At 38.3% G+C, this 21,796-nt stretch overlaps 1 protein-coding gene and 1 long non-coding RNA gene across 2 annotated transcripts in view; one reads left to right on the top strand and one right to left on the bottom strand.

Annotated features, from left to right (window-relative positions):
• Positions 1 to 16,371, top strand: part of LOC124723186 (protein PFC0760c-like) — a 125,577-nt gene extending 109,206 nt beyond the window's left edge. Inside the window, exons 7-8 of the mRNA XM_047248378.1 lie at positions 5,707 to 5,754; positions 16,260 to 16,371. Of these exons, the coding sequence (XP_047104334.1) occupies positions 5,707 to 5,754; positions 16,260 to 16,303 (92 nt within the window). The 3' untranslated portion in view covers positions 16,304 to 16,371. The remainder of the gene's footprint in view (positions 1 to 5,706; positions 5,755 to 16,259) is intronic.
• The window catches only part of LOC124723187, a 58,098-nt gene that overhangs the window by 2,731 nt on the left and 33,571 nt on the right, over positions 1 to 21,796 (bottom strand). The window contains exon 3 of the long non-coding RNA XR_007006532.1: positions 7,603 to 7,789. This is a non-coding gene — a long non-coding RNA (uncharacterized LOC124723187). The remainder of the gene's footprint in view (positions 1 to 7,602; positions 7,790 to 21,796) is intronic.

Below are 21,796 nucleotides of genomic sequence, written 5' to 3' on the forward strand. Positions count from 1 at the left end.
CACTGTCAGAATTTTATCAGTAAACTGTCAAAATATTTGTAATAAAGTTCCTGAATTTACTACCCTCCAGGAAAGTTCTTGCACTCAAATTATCCCTGGGACCGAGAGCTGAAACCCAAAGAGGAAAGTTCTGAGGTATTTAGCAAGTCGTGGAATGAATATCAGAAAGACAGATTAGAGACCATTGGAGGGGAAGTGTCCATTGCAGTTGACAAAATATTGTCTTTATTGAGGTTGAACAGAAGTCATCTGGTCACGTATAGCAGGTGTAGGTGAAACTAAGTTAATTGTTGGATGTTTTTACTGGCCACCCAATTCTGCTGTGACAGTTCTAGAGTCATTCAAAGAAAGTCCACAGTCAATAGTGCATAAATACCCAGGTCATGCAATACTAGTTGGAGGCAACTTGAACATACTGAGTATAGACTGGGATGTTATGGATTCATTGGGAGGGTGGTGGTGGGGGGGGGGGGGGGGACAGACACAGTCATGTGAAATATTTTTCAACACATTTTCTGAAAATTGTCTTGAACAGCAAGGTCAGCAGCCCACACACAATGGAAATATCTTAGACCTTGTAGCTACAAATAGGCTGGACCTTATCAACAACGTCGGTATAGAAACAAGGATTAGTGATCATGATGTCAGTACAGCATCTATGATTATGAAAGTTAATAAATCATTCAAGAAGGCTAGGGGAGTGTTTCTGCTAGATAGAGCAGATAAGCAGTTATTAACATCTCAGTTAGACAGTGAATTAGTTCCAGTAAGGTGGATGTAGAGGAATTATGGAGAAAGTCCAAGCAGATTGTAAATCGTGGTCTGGAGAGTTACATGCCTAGTAAGTGGGTAAAGGATGGAAAAAAACCCACCATGGTTGAATAACGAAATTGAGCAAATGCTGAGAAAGCAGAGGCTGCTGCACTCTAAGTTCAAAAGGAGATTCACAAATGATGACAAGTGAAGATTAGTAGAGATTTGTGCATCTGTAAAATGATCTATGCATGAGGCACACAGCAGCTACCACAGTTACACCTTAGCAAAAGAACCAGCAGAGGACTTGAGAAAATTCTGGTCATGTGTAAAGTCGCTAAGTGGGTCTCAGGCCTCCATTCACTCTCTTGTTGACCAGTCTGCCATGACAGTTGAAGATAGCAAAATGAAAGCTGATGTTTTAAATTTCATGTTTAAGAAATCATTCACACAGCAGAACTGTACAAACATACTGTCATTTGACCATCAGGCAGACTCCCATGTGGATGACATAGAAATAAGCATACCTGGGATAGATAAACAACTGAAAGATTTGAAATCAAATAAATCACCAGGTCTGGGTGGAATACCAGTTTGATTTTACAAAGAGTACTCTATGGCATTGGCCCATTACCTAGTTTGCGTTTCTTGTGAATTTCTCATTCAGCACAAAGTCTGAAGCGTCTAGAAAAAAGAGCAGATGACTCCAGTATATAAGAAAAGTAAAAGAACAGACCCTCAGTATTACAAACCAATATCCCTAACTTCTGCTAGCTGCAGAATCCTTGAACATCTTCTCAGTTTGAATATAATAAACTTTCGTGAGATTGAGAAGCTTATGTCCACACATCATGGTTTTAGAAAGCATCATGCATGTGAAACTCGGCTTACCCTTTCCTCACATTGTATACTGAGAACTATGGATGAAGGGCAACAGGCATGTTCCTTATTTCTAGATTTCCAGCAAGCACTTGACACGGTGTCCCATTGCCAGCTGTTAACAAAGGTACGAACATATGGAATAAGTTGGCAGATATGTGAGTGGCATGAAGACTTCTTAAATAATAGAATCCAGTATATTGTCCTTGTTGACAAGTGTTCATCATAGACAAGGGGATCATCAGGAGCACCCCAGGGAAGTATGATAGCACCCCTGTTGATCTCTATATACATAAAAGACTTGGTGGACAGGGTGGGCGGCAGTCTGCGGTTGTTTGCTGATGATGCCATGGTGCCAAAGTAGGGCGACTGTAGGAAGGTACAAGACCACTTAGACAAAATTTCCAGTTGGTGTGATGAATGGCAGCTAGCCATAAATGTAGAAAAATGTAAGTTAATGTGGATGAGTAGGAAGAACAAACCTGTAATGTTCAGATACATTATTACTGTTGTCCTGCTTGACACAGTCAGTTCCTTTACGTATCTGGGCATAATGTTGCAAAGCTATACGAGGTGGAATGAGAATGTGAAAACAGTGTTAGGGAAGGCAAATGATTGACTTCAGTTTACTGGGAGAATTTTTGGAAACACTGGTCCACTTGTAAAGGAGACCACATATAGGATGCTGGTGCAACCTATTCTTGAGCACTGCTTGAATTTTTGGGGTCTGTATCAGGTTGGATTGAAGGAAGACATTGAAGCAGTTCAGAGGCAGGTGATTAGATTTGCTACCAGTAGGTTCGAACAACATGTAAGTGTTGCAGAGATGCTTCATGATCTCAAATGGGAATCCCTCAAGGGAAGGGGAGGTTCTTTTCAAGAAAAACTATTAAGAAAAGTTATAGAACCGGTATTTGAAGCTGACTGCCAAATGATTCTACTGCCACCAGCATACATCATGCATAAGAACAATGAAGATAAGATACAAGAAAATAGGGCCCATACAGAGGTGAACAAACAGTCGTTTTTCCCTCTCTCTATTTGCGAGTGGAATAGGAGGGGAAATGACAAGCAGTAGTACAGGGTGCCCTCCACCACGCACTGTACAGTGGCTAGGGGAGTATCTGTGTAGATACAGATGTAGAAGAAGCATGCTAAATTCTGTAATGCCAGAACAATGTTCTCTTAGTTATTCAGCCAACATGTTTTTCTTCCTGCTGTATCTTCTGATATTGTCCTGAGGTGACAGACTGTTTCTTTGTGTGTCATTGATTACGTCATATTTTTATGTAGCCTCATCAGTAAACTGCATTAACATACACACATTCTGACTGGTATTTATCCTATGAAAATTTCTATTTGGGTAACAATTTCTGAAATGTGAAGATCTTATGCATGTTATGGGTGAAATGAGCGCAAGCTTCCAGCATGCATGTAATGTTTGCTATACACGTGATCATAGAACATACAAACGTGCTGATAGTCATTGCATTTTGAAAATATTAATTGTGTATTGTTGTTCTGTGATACTCTACCCTGATGTACGTGTGATTGCTCATTCTACAGTAACAAGAGATGACGATCTTCTTATGGGAACTTAGTGGACTGGTTACCGTGCATTCGACAGCTCATCCTATGATGACTTCCTGGCAAGTCACAGTCACATACTTCCTCAGTTCTTCTCCAATGGAATTAGTATGGACAGTGGACAAAAAACTGGTCACCCACAGGAGACAACATACTAATATGATTTAACACTACATATAAACTTGAAAATACATCAGTTTGACAAAATAAAGTTTCCTCAGTTGTGCTGTATCCAACTGAAGCCAATCATTTATGATTAGGTCTTGTAGTGTGAAATTGTTGGGATGTTGACTGCTATATTTCACCCATTGGTCCCAATAGTCCCAGACATTATTGGACCATCTGAGGTACAACACAGTGCATGTGTGTTCAATAATGAATGTATGTGTGCAGCTGTGTGAACACAACCGTTGTCATCGTGGAAGATAGGAGTGTCTACAAAATTTTGATGATGTAGAAGAAATCACAACACTTGGTCACTGAGAATGTTGCTGTGAGCAGTGGCATTTTGGAAGGTACCCAAGTCTTGAATGTCAGCTGCATGCAGAACCTTTACTAGTATTGGTTTGGAAACTGGTTTAGATAGACCTATATTCATTGACAGTAGTAATTTGTGTGTGCTTTGAAACCTACTGTTATTTACAAGGCATACCACTTTCCTTCGGTCCCTATTAGGATATTTTTACAACCAGTGTTCTTACACCATGGTGCATGGCTGCCAGTGGTACATCATTACTTATAGACACCTCGGACAGCTCCTTGTTTTAGATGTAAATTCTAAGCAGATTAGAAAGACTACTAAATCTGAGTACAGGAGAGTAGTCAATCAACCAATAATTGAGTGTTTTAGAAAACTTCTCAAAGTTATGAACTGGAAAGATGTTTATAGTGCTCTTGACATGAATGAAAAATATAACACATTCATGAACAATGTCAGTACCATGTTTGAAAACTGTTTTCCTCTAAAAGTTACTCAAATTAAACAGAAGTCTATAATAAAACCATGGATTACACAAAGAATAAAGAATTCCTGTAAGACAAAAAGGAAAAATGTATCTGTCGACCAAGAATAGCTCCAATGCTGATGATTTAGCTAAATACAAGGAATACTGTAAAATATTTAAAAAAATTAATTCAGACATCTAAACAAATGCACTACGAGAAGAAGATAGCAACTTCAGGGAACAAAATAAAAACAATAAGGGATATAGTGAAAGAGGAGACTAGTAGAACCAGAAAGGAACAGGAGAAAATAGCATTAAGGGTAGATGACACATTAGTAACCGATGGGCATAGTGTGCCAAATCTATTTAACAAGTACTTGATATCCGTTACTGATAGAATGGGATTGTCAGGCTCAGTAAATAATGTCCTTGAATATGTGAAACTAGCCTTTACAAATAGCTTCAGGTACATGAATATGTCACTCACTTCACCAAAAGAAATAACTTCTATAATAAATTGTGCAACTTCATTCAGGATGTGGTCATTGGCATGTCCAAGTGCAGTAGCTCCTTTCTGCTATTTTATCATATCTCCATATCAACTCATCTAATTGCACTGATTCCATGCAGTCGATTGGCACTTACACACCAGTTAACTGCCATGATCTACACTAGTGATATAGGTCATATGACTGCATGGTACCATGCACAGTGCTACAAAGTAACCAGTGTGATCTTTTAAGTGGTGACTAGTATTTTGGCATGTGAGTTTAATATCTAATGATCTAGATATTGGTAGGTGCTATTGTATTAACTTCCTATTTTGTCACAATGCAGGCTATTTTCTGCCATGGTTGATTTTTCAGTGCAGATGGTCAGTGGTAATCTGTCTTGTGAGTTGAGAAGTAATCACATGAATAACATGGATCAGTATCATATAGAGAATAAATGACTTTTGATGGTATATATGCTCGACGACAATAAGACACACAAATGTTATTCTTAACCAGAATTAAATTAATAAGTGATATGCTCCCTTGCAGACCATTTACTCTCTGTCATAATGAATGCTATCCAACTGTTAATTGCATCTTCCACAAACCACTGTCTGCAACATATTGAACTGGTGGGACTAGTTTCATCATGCTAAGGTATACAAAGTACACTATAGGCAATGAAATCTATTGAAGTCCAACAACTGGTTCACTTAAGATGTAATCTTGACCATCTGGCCACAATCAAATGCTCTTAAATCTTTTATTTTACCCAACCTGTACACACCTGTCACTAAGGCTATCATTTCAAAGTCTAAGAGGAAGATCCTAATATGTCATGCTAAAGTCTCTCTCTCTCTCTCTCTCTTTATTTGTGTGTGTGTGTGTGTGTGTGTGTGTGTGTGTGTGTGTGTGTGTGTGTGTGTGTGTGTGTGTGATTATTGGGGACATCTTCAATTAAACTGTGTGCAAGATTTCATGTTTAGTTCTAACTTTTAAGGGTTTCATGTACTAGTTGATTCTCAAATAATAAATTTCTATTTTCACAGAGATCGTCTACATTCTCCAAGCAGAACAGAAACAGTTATCCCTAACTAGTGAGTATACATTACTTTCAATTTTTATTCCATTTGGTATTTGATTAAATATAAAATGTTTGTTTACTCATAAGATGCACATTCTTCTTTAATAATTCAAGATAACAAACTGTTTAAAGTAATCATTTGTCTAACAGTCTATGAAACGCATTTGCGTGCATGCACTCACGCAAGCTGTCTCTCTCTCTCTCTCTCTCTCTCTCTCTCTCTCTCTCTCTCTCTCTCTCTCTAAGCCATGTTCGGTATCCTGCTGGATAGACAAAGAGTATGGGTTGTAGAAAAAGTCACCGTCTGGTGCAGCGAAGCCGCGTGTGGATGTACATTATTGATGACACCGAGTGAAAGGAGCGAGTAACTTCAATATCCAAGCTGTGAGCCTAATAAGACCTTTTGTTTTGATCAAAACTTACCTAGTACAATCTGCTAAAATGTAAGCAAAGGAAATTCAAAGACTACAACTGGGTCATAAACAGCTCTACTAATAGTTTCATACAAGCAAACCAAACTGCATGCTCATTGCTACATGGACGTATTTTATCCACACAGTGAGCCACATCTCATTGGTGTTGTGATTCTTGTTAGCAGATTGGATAGCAATGCTGAGTATCTTTATCTTAACACTTTCTGTGCCATTTGAACCTATTCCATCTCTGGGTGGGGATACAAAAGTCTCCATATTTCTGGATTTTCAGAAGGCTTTTGACACAGTACCACACAAGCAGCTCGAAGGGAAATTGCGTGCTTATCGAATATCGTCTCAGTTATGTGACTGGATTGGGATTTCCTGTCAGAGAGGTCACAGCTCGTAGTAACTGACAGAAAGTCATAGAGTAAAACAGAAGTGATTTCTGGTGCTCCCCAAGGTAGTGTTAAAGGCCCTTTGCTGTTCCTTATCTATATAAATGATTTGGGAGACAATCTGAGCAGCTGTCTTTGGTTGTTTTCAGATGACGCTGTCATTTATTGACTAATAAAGTCATCAGAAGTTAAAAACAAACTGCAAAACGATTTGAAACAATATCTGAATGGTGTGAAAGGTGGCAGTTGACCCTAAAGAATGAAAAGTGTGAGGTCATCCACATGAGTGCTAAAAGGAACTCATTAAACTTTGGTTACATGATAAATCAGTCTAATGTAAAAGCTGTAAATTCAACTAAATACCTAGGTATTACAATTACAAACAACTTAAATTGGAAGGAACACACAGAAAATGTTGTGGGAAAGGCTAACCAAAGACTGTGTTTTATTGGCAGGACACTTAGAAAATGTAACAGACCTACTAAGGAGACTGTGTACACTACACTTGTCTGTCCTCTTTTAGAATACTGCTACGCAGTGTGGGATCCTTACCAGATAGGACTCACATTGAAAAAGTTCAAAGAAAGGCAGCATATTTTGTATTAGTGAGAAATATGGGAGAGAGTGTCACAGAAATGATACAGGATTTGGGCTGGAAATCATTAAAAGAAAGGTGTTTTTTGTTGTGGTGGAATCTTCTCACGAAATTCCAGTCACCAACTTTCTCCTCTGAATGCAAAAATATTTTGTTGACACCGACCTACATAGGGAGGAATGATCACCATGATAAAATAAGGGAAATTGGAGCTCGTACGAAAAAGATACAGGTGTTTATTCTTTCCACACGCTATAAGAGATTGGAATAATAGAGAATTGTGAAGGTGGTTCAATGAACCCTCTGCCAGGCATTTAAATGTGATTTGCAGAGTATCAATGTAGATGTAGATGCGGATGTAGGTGCAGATGTAGATCAGTACACCTCATTTGTATTCCATGACAAGCACTACATAACTTAATCACATAATATCAGCTTTCACAGCTGGTACTCACCTCATTTAAAACTTCCAGCCTGATAGGCTGTGGTTGACATACAAAACTTTTTCCTAATGTTTCCTCTCTGACTGTGGGAGACATCTTCAGAGGTAATGTGGCAAATATACGAGCAGTGTAGAGGGCATCACAGTCCATCACAAGACATTGACTGTGAGATTATCTCTGGTGATGCCAACATTCTCAACTGAAAGTAATAAATTGTCATTCTTATGTTGCAATGTTGACATGCAAATTTTATATAATTTATCATGTTCCTCTTTCTGTTAAAATTATTATGGTATTTATAAATCTTAATATCCTCTCTATAAATATGTGCATGATAATAACAAGGTTTTTGATATAATGCTTCTATCAGTGACTTTTATTCCATGGTCACCTTCTTGATAAAAATGTTCCACCATGTATGATTTATCTGTATGTCCCAGGTGGCAATTCCTCTTGTATTCAACCAGACGGGTATTAACACTTCTTTTTGTGGTACCGGTATAAACCAATCCACAGCTAAAAGGAATTTTATATACACCCAGTGAAGCCAAAGGATGTTGTATATCTTTTTCTGATCTCAAACATTCTTTTATATTCCTGGTAGATCTGAAGGTAGTTTCCACACCATATTTACTCCACACTTTCCCAATGTACTGTGTAATGGTACTGATGAATGGAAGGAAAACTTTCCCTTTGGGCAGCCGTCATACCTCATCTATCCCAATTCTCTCCCTAGATTGAAGTCCTTGATCTATGTCCTGGTTAGAATAACCATTCTTCTTTAATGGTGACAGTAGATCTTCAAACTTGTCTTTTAAGTCAGTCAGTTCACCAATTTCGTGTGCCCTCTCTACCTCTTGCATCATCTGGGTTGGCAGTTAAAATCTTTATGCAGGTAATGGTTAGTATGCATGGCTTTTCTGTGTACCCTATGGCCTAACATCCTGCCCCTGGCTTGATAGCACACACATTCAAGAAATTCAGTTGACCATTATTCTCAGTCTCCATACACAAATTGTATTTTCCGATTGATACTGCTGAGACGTATCAGTAAGGCATCCATTTCTGCACAGTGTGTCCATACTACAAAAATATCACTGATATAATGATAACACCTGGTTGGTCTTTTACTGGCAGTCTGAAAGTCCTGTTGTTCAAAGTTCTCCATATTCAAATTGGTCACAGCCAGACTAACAGAACTGACCATAGCCACCCTGTCAATCTGTTCATAAAGATCATGTATTGAAAATAGAGCATGGTGATGCAATGTCTGAATAATTCCACAAGAACTGCTTGAAAAATAACCACTATACATGAGATATCTTCATTCACTGGAATTGAGGTAAATTATGACACATCAAAACTAATAAGGATATCACCTTGGTCCATGTGCATTTCTTTTAATTTGTCAATGAAATGATATAAATTCTTAATATGACTGTCAGTTCCACAAAATAAAGTTGCAGCAGTGAGGCAAGGCATCTAGGTGATTAGTGAGTGGGAGACCCTATAGCACTCACAATAGGCCTGGAAGGAATCTGTGGTTTGTGCCCCTTGGGTAATCCATAGAGCCTAGGTGGTTTGGCTTCCATTTTGCAGAGTAACTTCTTATTGTCAGGGGAGAATGAAGATGCTTTAACCAATTGATTGGTGATATTTAAAAACTTCTTAGTAGGATCCTTCTGAAGTTTGTCATAAATGGTGGGATCCAAAATATTGTCGATCCTTTCATGATAGTCCTCACTCCTCATCAGGACTGTGGCATTATCCTCATCTGTCAGATCCCTGACTCAATATTTACTATAATATCCTCTGTGGGTACTTTAAAGGGCATCACAGAAAAATTGCTTCCTTTTGCTAGAAGAGAAATTTCAATTTCAGTTGAATCTTTACCAGACAGGTTAATAACAGTTCAAGAACTATCCACAATTGAAACTATTGACATGACACAATCTAAAATGATTTGAGATGTCAGTTTCCTATGTGCCAAAGCATACAGTCTCTTCCTTGCCTGACCATCTAATCAGCCATCTTGGCAACTATTGAACATTCGAGGTCAGCATGACTGCTGAGAATTTTGTTTTCTGTTTCTCTGTTTTGTAAGTACAGACTGAAATAATTTCCCTCATAAATGATTATTGATATAAAAGTTCTCTGTAAACAATGCACCATTTACAGACATATATTTTGTAATGAATCAGAGCTTATAAGTAAGACATTTTAGAGGCTATCTCCCATCATATTATGCATATTACCTGTGCCTTTCTATAGTATTGATAACCATTTGTAGATGGAAGCCCCTGTTGACAAGTGATTTAAATTTGTATCAGTGACTTGTCTGGGATACCATAGCCAATGAGAATTATACAAAGTGCATTCAATAAGTAACACAATACATTTTTTCTTGAAGCAGGTTGGTTTTATTCAGAATTCCAATATACAATATTATTCTCCACTCTTTTGGCCACAAACCACTATTTTTCAACATACGCTGAGGTGAGAAAAGTCATGGGATACTCCTAATAACGTGTTGGACCTCCTTTGCCCAGTGTAGTCAGCAGCTTGATGTAGCGTGGACTCAAAAACTTGTTGGAAGATCCCTACAGAAATACTGAGTCATGCTGCCTCTGTAGTCATCTATAATTGTGAAAGTGTTGCCAGTGCAACACTTTGTGTGCAGACTGACCTCTTGACTATGTCCCATAAATATTTTATGGGATTCCTGTCAGGTGATCCGGATGGCAAAATAATTCACTTGAATTGCCCAGAATGTTCAAAACAATCATAACCAGTTGTGGCCCAGTGAAAATTCCATCATTGTTTGGGAAGGTGAAGTCCATGAATGGTCTCCAAGTATCCAAACATAACCATTTCCAGTCAATGATCAGTTCAGTTGGACCATAGGATCCAGTCCATTCCTTGCAAACACAGCCCACACCATTATGGAGCAACCATCAACTTGAATAGTGTCTTGTTGACAACTTGGGTCTGTGACTTCGTGGGGTCTGTGTCATGTTCAGACCATCAGCTCTTACCAGTCATGACTCATTTGACCAGGTAAAGGTTTCCCAGTCATCTATGATCCAAGTGATATGTTTACGAGCCCAAGAGAGGCACTGCAGGTGATGTCGTGCTGTTAGCAAATGCACTTCCGTTGGTCATCTGCTGCCATAGCCCTTTAACATCACATTTTGCTGCACCGTCTTACAGGATCAATGTGTCGTATGTCCCACATTGATTCATACAGTTATTTCCTGCAGTCTTGCTTGTCTGTAAGTACTGACAACTCTACGTAAATGCTGCTATTTTCAGTCATTAAGTGGAGGCCATCAGCTATTGCACTGTCTGTGGTGAGAGGTAATGAATGAAATTCGTTGTTTGCAGCACATTCGTGGCACTGTGAATCTCAGAATATTGAATTCCCTGATTATTTCCTAAATATAATGTCCCATGTGCCTCGCTCCAATGACCATTCCCTGTTCAAAGTCTGTTGATTCCCGTTGAACAGCCATAGTCATGTCGTAGACCATTTCACATGGATCACTTGAGTACAGTGACAGCTCCACCAATGCGATTCTGTTTTATACCTTATGTACACAATATTACCACCATCTGTATATATGCTTATGGCTACCCCATGACTTTGATCACCTCAGTGTAATCTCCATTGAAACACACTGGTTGTACACCACATTACTGGGGCCATGGTGCACATGGTACCACTCTAATGGTTGATGACAAGAGCAATGTGTTGCTACATCAATATTCTCCCCATCATCCTAGTTGTGCTTCCTGTGGAGTGCATCTTTCGCTGGGCCAAATTCATTGCTCTTTAAGGTTTTGTGTTAGACAGCAAGGAACCTACAGTGCTGACACCCTTGAGTACCTCAACTGGTGGATGAGTGTGTGAGTACTACCAACAGAGATGTAGCAAAATGTCTGATTATGATCCATTGATCACCTCTTATGAGAGTGTCTGCATGTTCCAACATTGCAAGAGTCGCAGCTGTGTGTGGTCAGCTGTCATGCAGGAGATGGGACAGGTTTGCAAGAATTTGTTCCGATGATGACAGATGCCTTCCCAATGTTTCACCATGCTTCTGTTCCCTGCCAGTTCAGATTCTGATTCAGATTCCTTAATTGCCGTTGACCACATGCAGTGAAATAGGCTTTATAATGATGTCTAGCTGCATACAAAGTTACTATATTAGTTAGTGTTTACATTACAAGTACAAATTATTTATGCTATAGTAATAAGTTGTACAGTATTGCAATCATAGACTTAAAACTCAATTTCTATGTTACAAGTATCCAAGGATTCTGTAAGACTGTAGTATGGATTGTCAATTGACCATTTGTGCAGTTTACTTTTACAATTGTTGAAAGGTGTATTGACTGCAGTATGTGGTAATTTGTTAAATAATTCCAAACAGTTCACTTTGAGAGAGTAGCCTGTTTTTGTCGGTCTGTGTCTAGGAATGTCAATACTCTATTTGTTTTTCGTGTCATGAAAGTGTATGTTCTCTCTGGCATTAAATTTGGTTCTGTTCTTTTTAGCATATATCAGTGATGCATATATATATATAAAGATTTATCACTGTCATTATTTCCATTATGATGAATAAGGGACGGCAGTGTTCCCGTGGACCAACCTTGCACATTATTCGTAGCACCTTTTTCTGCATCAGTGGTACATCACTGACATGATATGAGTGGCCCCATAGTAACAGCCCATAAGATATATGAGACTGAAAAAGTCCAAAGTAAGCTGCTCTGAGATATTTGTTACTCACTAGATCAGATATTTTCCCAATTAGAGAGGACACCCTTGATAACTTTTTGCAGACATCGTTGATATGAGGTTGCCAGTTAAGTTTGAAATGAATGTGTATTCCAAGCAGTTTTATGAATTTTGGTTCTTCCTTATTAGCCAGTCCCAACTGCAGATGCTGAGTTTTCTCTGGATTACATAGAAGTTTGTTAGCCAAGAACCAGTTTAGTGTTAAGGTGAGAGTGCCCTGTGATTTCTGGTGTAGCTTTGAGAAATCTCAATCTCTGCTGATTAAGGTTGTATCATCTGCATAGGAGATAACTGACTCAGGCCCAATATAGGATGGCAAATCATTAATTGCAACAATGAAGGAGACAGGACCAAGGACAGAGCCCTGAGGTAAACAAGTTATGGCATTATTCATGGAAGAGTGTTGACACAAAATTGTCTCCTGTTATGTAGATAAGAGTTGATTATTTATAACTCTCAATTATTTATACCAAAATACTTTAGTTTGGCTATTAGGACATAAAAAGGGGATACAATCAAATGCCTTGCTCAGATCACAAAGTTCAAGTGAGACTGTTTGTTTATTTTTAAATGCTGTTAATGTCTGATTAACTATTTCAAGGACTGCAGAGGTGGTATTTTCCCTTGTCAAAAACCATGCTGTCTATTATGGAGAAGGTCCTACTTTACAAAATAGTTACTTAGCTGTTTGTGGTCTATAGTTTTCAGGGAGGTGTTTTTCCCCCTTTTTGTATATAGGTATAACTTTGGAAATTTTGAGCTGATCAGGGAAAACTCCAACTTCTAGGCATTTATTCATAATAAAAGCAGGTGGACTGTAAGTGAAGTGTGTTGTCCTATTTATTGTGTAGTCACATAGCCAGTAGTAGGCCATACTTTTCGAGTTTGATAGTTTTCTAACAACATTTATTACATCTGTGGGTGTGACAGGGTCCCAGTGAAATTTGTGGCTTTTAGGTAGCTGATCAGCAAGTATATCAATTGCTAGTATGTCTGACTGTTTAATTTTTGATTTTAACTTATTTACTGTGGTTGTAAAATAATTATTGACCTCTTCTGGCTCAAGTAGAACATCGTGTGTTTGGGTAGAGGTATGTTCTTGTTTTATAATATCCTAAGCAGCCTTGCATTTGTTTGGGGCTCCTTCTATGTAATTTTCATAGGCCGTTTGTTTGCTAAGGTTGAGGTTGGCATTGTAATGTTTTTTATATGTCAGGTAGTCTTTATAATAAGTATCATTTTGTTTTGTCGCACATTTGCCGTTGTTTTTAAATGTTTTGTACAGTGAAAGCATGTTTTTCCGGATATTAGCAAGGTCATCAGTGTACCATTTAAGCTTTTTTCATTTTCTATTTGGTTTAGTACTGTTTCTTTTCATTGGTGAACAAGAGTACCATAAGTCAGTATATGTCGTAATGAAATTATTAAATAGAGTTTCAACAGTTGATTGATCTGTGTCATATTCATAAACAAAGCCCCAGTTTACCTTTCTGAGGGAGTCTGTGAATAACTTGATATATTCCTCTTTCTGACCTCTAACCCATGTCATGCTTGGTTTCTTATTTGCAACCTTATAATTCTTATCTGGCTGTGTATACTGGTGTGTTGGGAGTAGAGGATCATTATCTGCAAAACATTCATCTGCAATGCTTACACTATTCAGGTTTCTTCTTTGGGCGATTGTTAGTATAACATAGATTTAGTGATCTGAGTAGGTTTAAGAATGTTTTTGTGCTGAGTTCCTGTGTGTGTAGTAAGTCAATGTTAAAATCACCACATATTGCTACATTTGTTTTGAGTTTTAAGATTTTTCTTATCATTTGTTCAAACTTTTCAAAATATAAGTTAACACCACTGTTTGGTGATCTATACAAGCTAACAATTGCAATATTTTTGTGTATCACTCTTATACAAGTAAATTTGCTATTTAATTCTGAGGACCATGAACTTACATATATTTTAGAGAATTGTCTACATTGTCTGATAAATATTGCAGCCCCCTCCATTTTCTCTGTTGTTTCTACACATTATAGCTGCCAGAATGTACTCGTTAGGTATGAACAAATCTACTTGATATTCTGTAAGCCAATGTTCTGAAACACACAGTACATCACATTTTTTTTTTATTTTTCAAATATGTTCCAACTCTAACAGCTTGTTCCTAATGCTGCAAATTTTGACTTGCAAGATGATAAGTGGGCCTACTTTACATCTATTTTGTTCCCTCTCTGAGCCATTAAGTTCTTATTTTTTACTTTTGTGTGTTTTAATTTCCTTATCAGGAAGCTTGTCATTAGTTTTGGACCAAATCCTGGAAGATTTGGTCCATTTTAGCAGTTTTCCTGTGAAGGAGCACCCAGCACAATTATAGGCATAATAATGATGTTCTTTTTTTGTGTAAGATTTCTTCTTTAGCCTGGTTTATATCTGTGATGAGTACCCTTTCGCCATGCTGATTCAGGTGCATACCATGTGTAGTGAAACTGTTCCTTTCATAGCCACTAATATCTAATAATTTTACATTTGTAAATTTAGCTCAAAAATATCTCAGTTTATCATTAGTTTGCCTAATTTGTGTATTGACACATGACCAATCAGACAGGTCATACCTGAGTGGTAGAGTGGCTACAGTAACATTTGTGAAGTGTAAGTATTGTGTTACTAAGATCAGTTTCTGAATGAACCGGTTGGCATTGTTTTTGTTTACGTCATTTGTACCTCCGATCAGCACTGCACAGGCCTTTTTTGTGAGTTTGGAGCATTCATTGTTTATACCAGCAGTAACTGTGTTGAAATTTGCCCTTTGTTTTACTTCACTGTAAATACTTACACTGTTCTCAGCCTGCATTGACATTAGATTTGAGATGTTTCACTCATGGCTGTCCCCAAATAATTTCACCTCGTGTTTCTGCGGACACTACTGCACTTTCACATCAGACGTCTTGTATTCATTAGCAATAGAGTGCTGATCAGTCTTTTTTTCGCACAGTATTTCGTAACATTCTTCAAAATCCAGTGTGATGATTTATTGGTCACAGTTATTTTGCTTACCCTTTTGATTTTCTCCTGCATAATACTTGAGGAGACGCTGTTTTTTGCTCGGTGCCACATATCCATACTTGGAAGTCATTTGGATGGGATTATTTTCCACATAGTCTATTTTATGTCACTGTATTTTTCACTGAGAGCAATGTACCTATTGTTTAAAGCATCGATACCACTCTGAAGCATTTTTATTGTTTTGTCTTTGTCCCTAACAGTGTTTGTGATTTCTCGTTCATGCGTTTCCACACCGCAGGTACGGCATATCCAAGTGAAGTAGTTCGTTACAAATTCTACACACACTTTTGAGCATTTCTCGTGGAACCAGCATCGACACTCTGTGCACTGAACTCCTTTTATCACCTTCTTAGCACACGCTTTACAGTTATTGTCACTTTAAATTGCATTTTTGCGCTGGCGGTTTTCACTAACGACATTAACCGGCACCATCTTGAACATTCTGCAAACACGTGTGAATATCTGTGATGCTCTTGTTTTCCACCATAAGCAACTAAGTGACAGCTCTCTGCTTGGAATTCACCTCCATTACAAACGCCATTTTGAAGGATGCATATAGCACTGCCATCTATTGGAATTCCATGAAACTATAGTAGCCAAATCTGGAGTATTCCACAATGTCCCACAACAAATTCAGCATTTTTGCAGCTGAAATTTCAAAAGTTAACTCCTCTACTCTTAACAATTTTAGAGTAAATGAGAAAGTATTATGTCTGTTCTGTATGTTATATATTTTGGTGTTTATGTGAAGAGAAGCAAAATTTATATTCAATTATGAATTCAAAATAACTAATCTTCTTTATTGCAGCATACACCATAAGACGAGTAAGAAGACGACGACGACGACATTAGAATATCTTGAACAATATCTGCAGTGTATTGCGATGATTTGTGTTATAAAGAATACATTTACAGTGAACATAAACTTTTAAATATATATCTGTATAACTGTCATTAAGATTAGTTTTCAGTTGAATAATTTAAGACCATTATGTATCCCACTTTGTAAGTGTATTGTCGTGATGTGCCTTAATATGCACAAATGTACTTTTTATGTGCTGTACATGTATTTTTCAAATATAATAAATGTAACATTTTTGTAATACTGCATATTGTGTTATAAAATGTCTTCTAGTAAAACCTATACTGCTGTGATTATTGGTATATGTAAGGCTCATCCATAGGGAAACTTAGAACTAAAACAATAGATGTAGACAGACAATATGAGCCCACATCACAAATCTCTCTTAATGTCTTTAAAACATATGTTCTTAGATACAAATGACAACTAAGTTATGAGTATTTTCAATATCTTAGTCTGAAGAAAATGTTCCAGAAAAGAAGGAAAAAAAAGGGCACAGATATTTAAAATTGGAAGATGTGTAAACACAAAAATTTCATCATTTTTACAAAGTCATTTAAGTAGGATGCTTAAGCCACCATGCATTCAGCTACCAAGTTTCAACCACTTTTAAGGGGCAAAACAGATTTCCATTCATTTTTTAGTGAAATATCAATCGATATTAAAAATTCAAAGTGCTTACATTGCAACACAAGAAATTACCTGTTCAGTCACTACAGAGAATCCCAGGAGGAATGGCTTATACTCTGGGATATGGCAGGAATGATCACTTGCAGCAAAAAATTCATATGGACATATGCCCTATTCAGAATGGTTTCTGAGGACCATGTCTAATTAACATGGTTAGTTCTTTTATGTATTATTGAGCACATTGTCAGGTTTTAACCAAATACATGTGTAAAACATGCACTTTACAAAGTATCAATTGAAATACACTATTTTTAAAATATCCACATTTAAGTATTACCATACACGTCACATTACAGCTGTTGTATAGTTCACAATAATTTTCAAATATCCCACTGTCAGTTACACTGCAGTCTGAGTACCTCTCCATGTTGCATAATTAGGGCAACAACATCCATGATGTGGTCTAGTAGTTCATCTCACATTTGTACACTTTCCATTTATACACCTAAGACCTCATCCAAGCCCATAACCAAAATTTGAATGGCATAAGGTCTGGCTAACTTGGTGGCCAGTTAATTGTACTACCATGACCAGTCTAGTGATTAGAGCAAGTGTGGTTAAGATGTTCCTCACACATGTGGAAAAACGTGGAGGAACTCAATCTTACATTGCAGTCTACATGACGAAAGGAATGTGCTTATGGTGTTGAATGGCTGAGTTTTCCAAAAAAATGCAAGTAATTCTGTCCTGTCATTCACTCTTCTAAAACAACTGGACCTGTCAACATATCACCAGTCATGCTGCATCATATATTGATTGGAAAAGGAACATAGAAACTGGTTTCCACTGTAACACTTGGATTATCCTGCAATATTCAATGATCATTACATGTGTTGTTGATTACATTCCATGTAAACATGGCTTCATCAGTGAAAAGTATTAACAGAAGCAAATGATAATTGTCATTTAATCAGTGGCAAAATTGAAGCAGTGTGGCATTGTCACCAATGTGAAGATTGTGTACATACTGTATGTGGAATGTATACAAGTTGTCCACATGTAATGTCAGCCATAAATGTGTTTTTGGGACACTGATACCAGCAAAAATCAGTGTGTGCTATTAATAATACAATGCTGCACCATTTCAACAATGTGTTGCTGTTCCTTGTTACAACAGTGGACAGACAAATCAATTTTCCATACAGAAATGTCAGTACTGCCTTGTAATCGTCAGCCAGCTTGCCAAGTTAGTTCCTAATCAAACATTGAAAATGGTATATTGTGGAGCAATTTACACCTTTCTCAATTGTGGAATTGAACTTTGGGGCTGTGCAGTTGATGTACACATAAAGAGAATACTATTGTTACAGAAAATTGCAATAAGACTTATACATGGGGTTGGACCAAACACATTCATGTAGGTAAGTGTTTGTGCAGCACATATACCTAACAATACATTCTCTGTATCAAACAATGGAAACTCCAGTTAGGAATACCAACAAAGTAAGAAAACACAGATTGTTACTTACTGTAAAGATACGTCAAGTTGCAGACTGCAAGCAAGCAAGCAAGCATGCAAGCAAGCAAACCTCACACACACATGACCATCAAGTCCAGCATCTTTGGTCAGAATACATCATCACGTGGGATGCAAGTAGCAATCTGGAGGGGTTGGAGAAAGGGAAGGGGAATGGATGTGGTATACGGATGGCAGGAGATACGCCTGGTGGAACGTGCAGAGATTAGACTGCCAACAGGCCCAACATCAGGAGGTTGTGGGGCATGGAGGTGGGGGAAAAAGGAGAGGAGTGGGGAAAGATGGGCAGATGTATTGGCAGAGGGCTGCAAATAAACAGGGTGGGAGTTGAGAATGGGCAGCAGATGACAGGACAGAGAGGGTGGAAATTGTTGGGTGAAGGGTGTAGGAACAGTATGTTACCATGGGTTGAGGCCAGGATAATTACAGGAGTGGAGAATGTTTTGTAAGAATAACTCCAATAGGTACAGTTCAGAAAAGCTGTTGGTGGAGGGAAGAATCCAGGTGGCTTGGTTACTGAAGTAGCCATTGAAATAAAGTGTGTTATGTTCAGCTGCATGCTGTGCTACAGGGTGGTTTACTTTGCTCTTGGCCACAGGTTACAGGAGGCAGTTCATTCTGGTGGACAGCTGGTTGGTAGTCATACCAATATAAAAAGTTGTGGAATGATTGCACCAGAGCTGGTAAATGACATGGCTGCCTTCAGGCGTGGCCCAGCCCATGACGGGGTAGGATAAACCTGTGGCAGGGCTGGAATAGGAAGTCCTGGGTGGGTGGACTGGGCGGGTTTTGCACCTGGGTCTTCCACAGGGATATGATCCACCCCCACGAACTAGCCACAGAGGAGTGTCCCCGTCATCACCCAGTACCAACCTGGACTGTAACAACTGAACCACATCCTTTGCCAGGGCTTTGATTACCTATCATTGTGCCCTGAAATGAGGGACTTCCTACTTGAGATACATTTCATCCCTTTTAAAGTGGTAGTCTGTTGCCCACCCAACCTCCATAACAACCTACTCTGTAACTATGCCAATCCCAATCCCAACCCCTTGCCACAAGGATCATGTCCCTGTGGAAGACCCAGATGCAAAACCTGCCAAATCCTCCCACCCAACACTTCCTATCCCAGTCCTGTCACAGGTTTATCCTACCCCATCAGGGGCTGGGCCATCTGTGAAAACAACTATGTCATTTACCAGCTCTGCTGCAGTCATTGCACAGCTTTATCTATTGGTTTGACTACCAACCAACTGTCCACCAGGATGAAAGACCACTGCCAAACTGTGGCCAAGACCAGAGTCAACCACCCTGTGGTGTAGGAGATAGCTGAACATAACACACTTGATATCAATATCTGCTTCATTACCTGAGCCATCTGGATCCTTCCCTCGACCACCAGCTATTCTGAACTGCACAGATGGGAGTTATCCTTACAATACATTCTCTGCTCCTGTAATTATCCTGGCCTCAACCTATGGTAACATACTGTCCCCAAATCCTCCAACCAGCAGTTTCTACCCCTCTACCCCTCTGTCCTATCGTCTCCTATCCATTCTCAACTCTAACCCTGTTTATTTGCAGCCCTCTGCCAACACATCCACCCGTCTTTCCTCACTCCTCTCTTCCCCCCCCCCCCCCCCCCCCCTGCCCCCAACACCTCCCTGCCCCACAACCTCCTGATGCTGTACCTGTTGGCAGTCTAGTCCTTGCACACTCCACCAGACAATCTTCATCTTTCTCTCCAACTATACACAGATTCCTGCTTGCGTCCCATGTGGTGTTGCATTCTGGTCCGAGATGCTGGAGTTGGTGATGGTGTGTGCTTGCTGGTGTGTGTGTGTGTGTGTGTGTGTGTGTGTGTGTGTGTGTGTCTTTCATTGATGAAGGCTGTAACTGAAAGCTATATTTGAGTGTCTTTCAATTGTACCTGTCTGCAACTTGATGTGTCTTCTTTACGATAAGTAGAAATCTGTCTTTTCCTACATTAATTACATTTTTTATAAGCCAGTTAACAGAAGTTACCAAGTGCAGTAATGTATATGGTCACAATGCCAGGACAAAATTCAACCATTTCCAGAACAAAACAACATTAAAAACAACCAATAAGATCCCACACATCAATGGTTTGATTTGGTGCAACAAACTACCAAACTCTCAAAGAACACATACAGGAAATGTTTTTAAGACAAAATTAAAATCTTTTATGATAGAAAAATGTCTCTATTCATTCTACAAATTTTAAGACTGGCTGTAACATCAACCAGTAGCATGTCAGCTGTAGTGGATTAAGTGTATAAAACAGATGCAAGGTGAAACTGTTACTGTATGTAACATATGTTGGAAGTGTTGTTACGGTCATACTATCATTTCCGATGTTTCTAAAAGCAATCATTGTGATGGCTGCATGCGAGGGAAATGTAAATAAATAAGTAAATAAATAAGCAGTCTCATAACTACATCCCAATCAGCATGAAAATATTGACATGATGTAATCAAAGATGTTTATTTGTCATAATTATCAGGCATGTAAATGTATAAAAATATGTTATGGAAGCAGCACTGTAGAACAGCAGTTTCAATAATGATTGTTGACTTACCCATAAATAGTGCTGATACCCATCTTAATTATTTGAAGAATCTGTGGCTCAACTCATCATTGAAATATATTTTGGAGTATGATTCCTTAGGAGGCCCAGGTTTGTTGCATTTCAATGACTATATTAATTTTCAGATGAAAAAACATCATACTTCATTGCCAAATCCAGCTCTTCCTACATAATCAACAATTAACTTCACATCTGAAACTTCTGGAAATTGCTAAGGGGAGTCACTTTTAAATAGAGACTGACTTCATAAATGATGAGAATGCATTGATTTTTAGAGTTGTAGAATTGTAAAATACATAACTGACATTCATGTCACACAGTGTTGACAGTGATCAGTCCAAGAGACGCAAAATCAAGTCCCAGATTTGACACAACATGGCTGATACATCTCCAGAAATGCCCAAAAAATTTCCCTTGAAAAACTGAACAAAAACATTACAACTTGTTGTTGCTGAGCACCAGCAATATGTATCACTGCGAACCTGAGTTAACATTCACCAAGAAAATAATATTCAGAATATAAGAAAAACTTATAGGAATAAAATAATTATATATTTTTCAACATAATTTTGGAATGGAATTTTCATGACCAAATAATGTGAAATGCTGAAATATCTGCCAGCTAGCAGTGAAAGAAGCAAATGGAATTTTATAAATAGTCATTGTCCTTAATTGTCAGTGATAAAAAAGGATTTCCAGAATAGTAC

Source organism: Schistocerca piceifrons, chromosome X (genome assembly GCF_021461385.2).
Source record: "Schistocerca piceifrons isolate TAMUIC-IGC-003096 chromosome X, iqSchPice1.1, whole genome shotgun sequence".
In the NCBI taxonomy this organism is placed as follows: Eukaryota; Metazoa; Arthropoda; class Insecta; order Orthoptera; family Acrididae; genus Schistocerca; species Schistocerca piceifrons.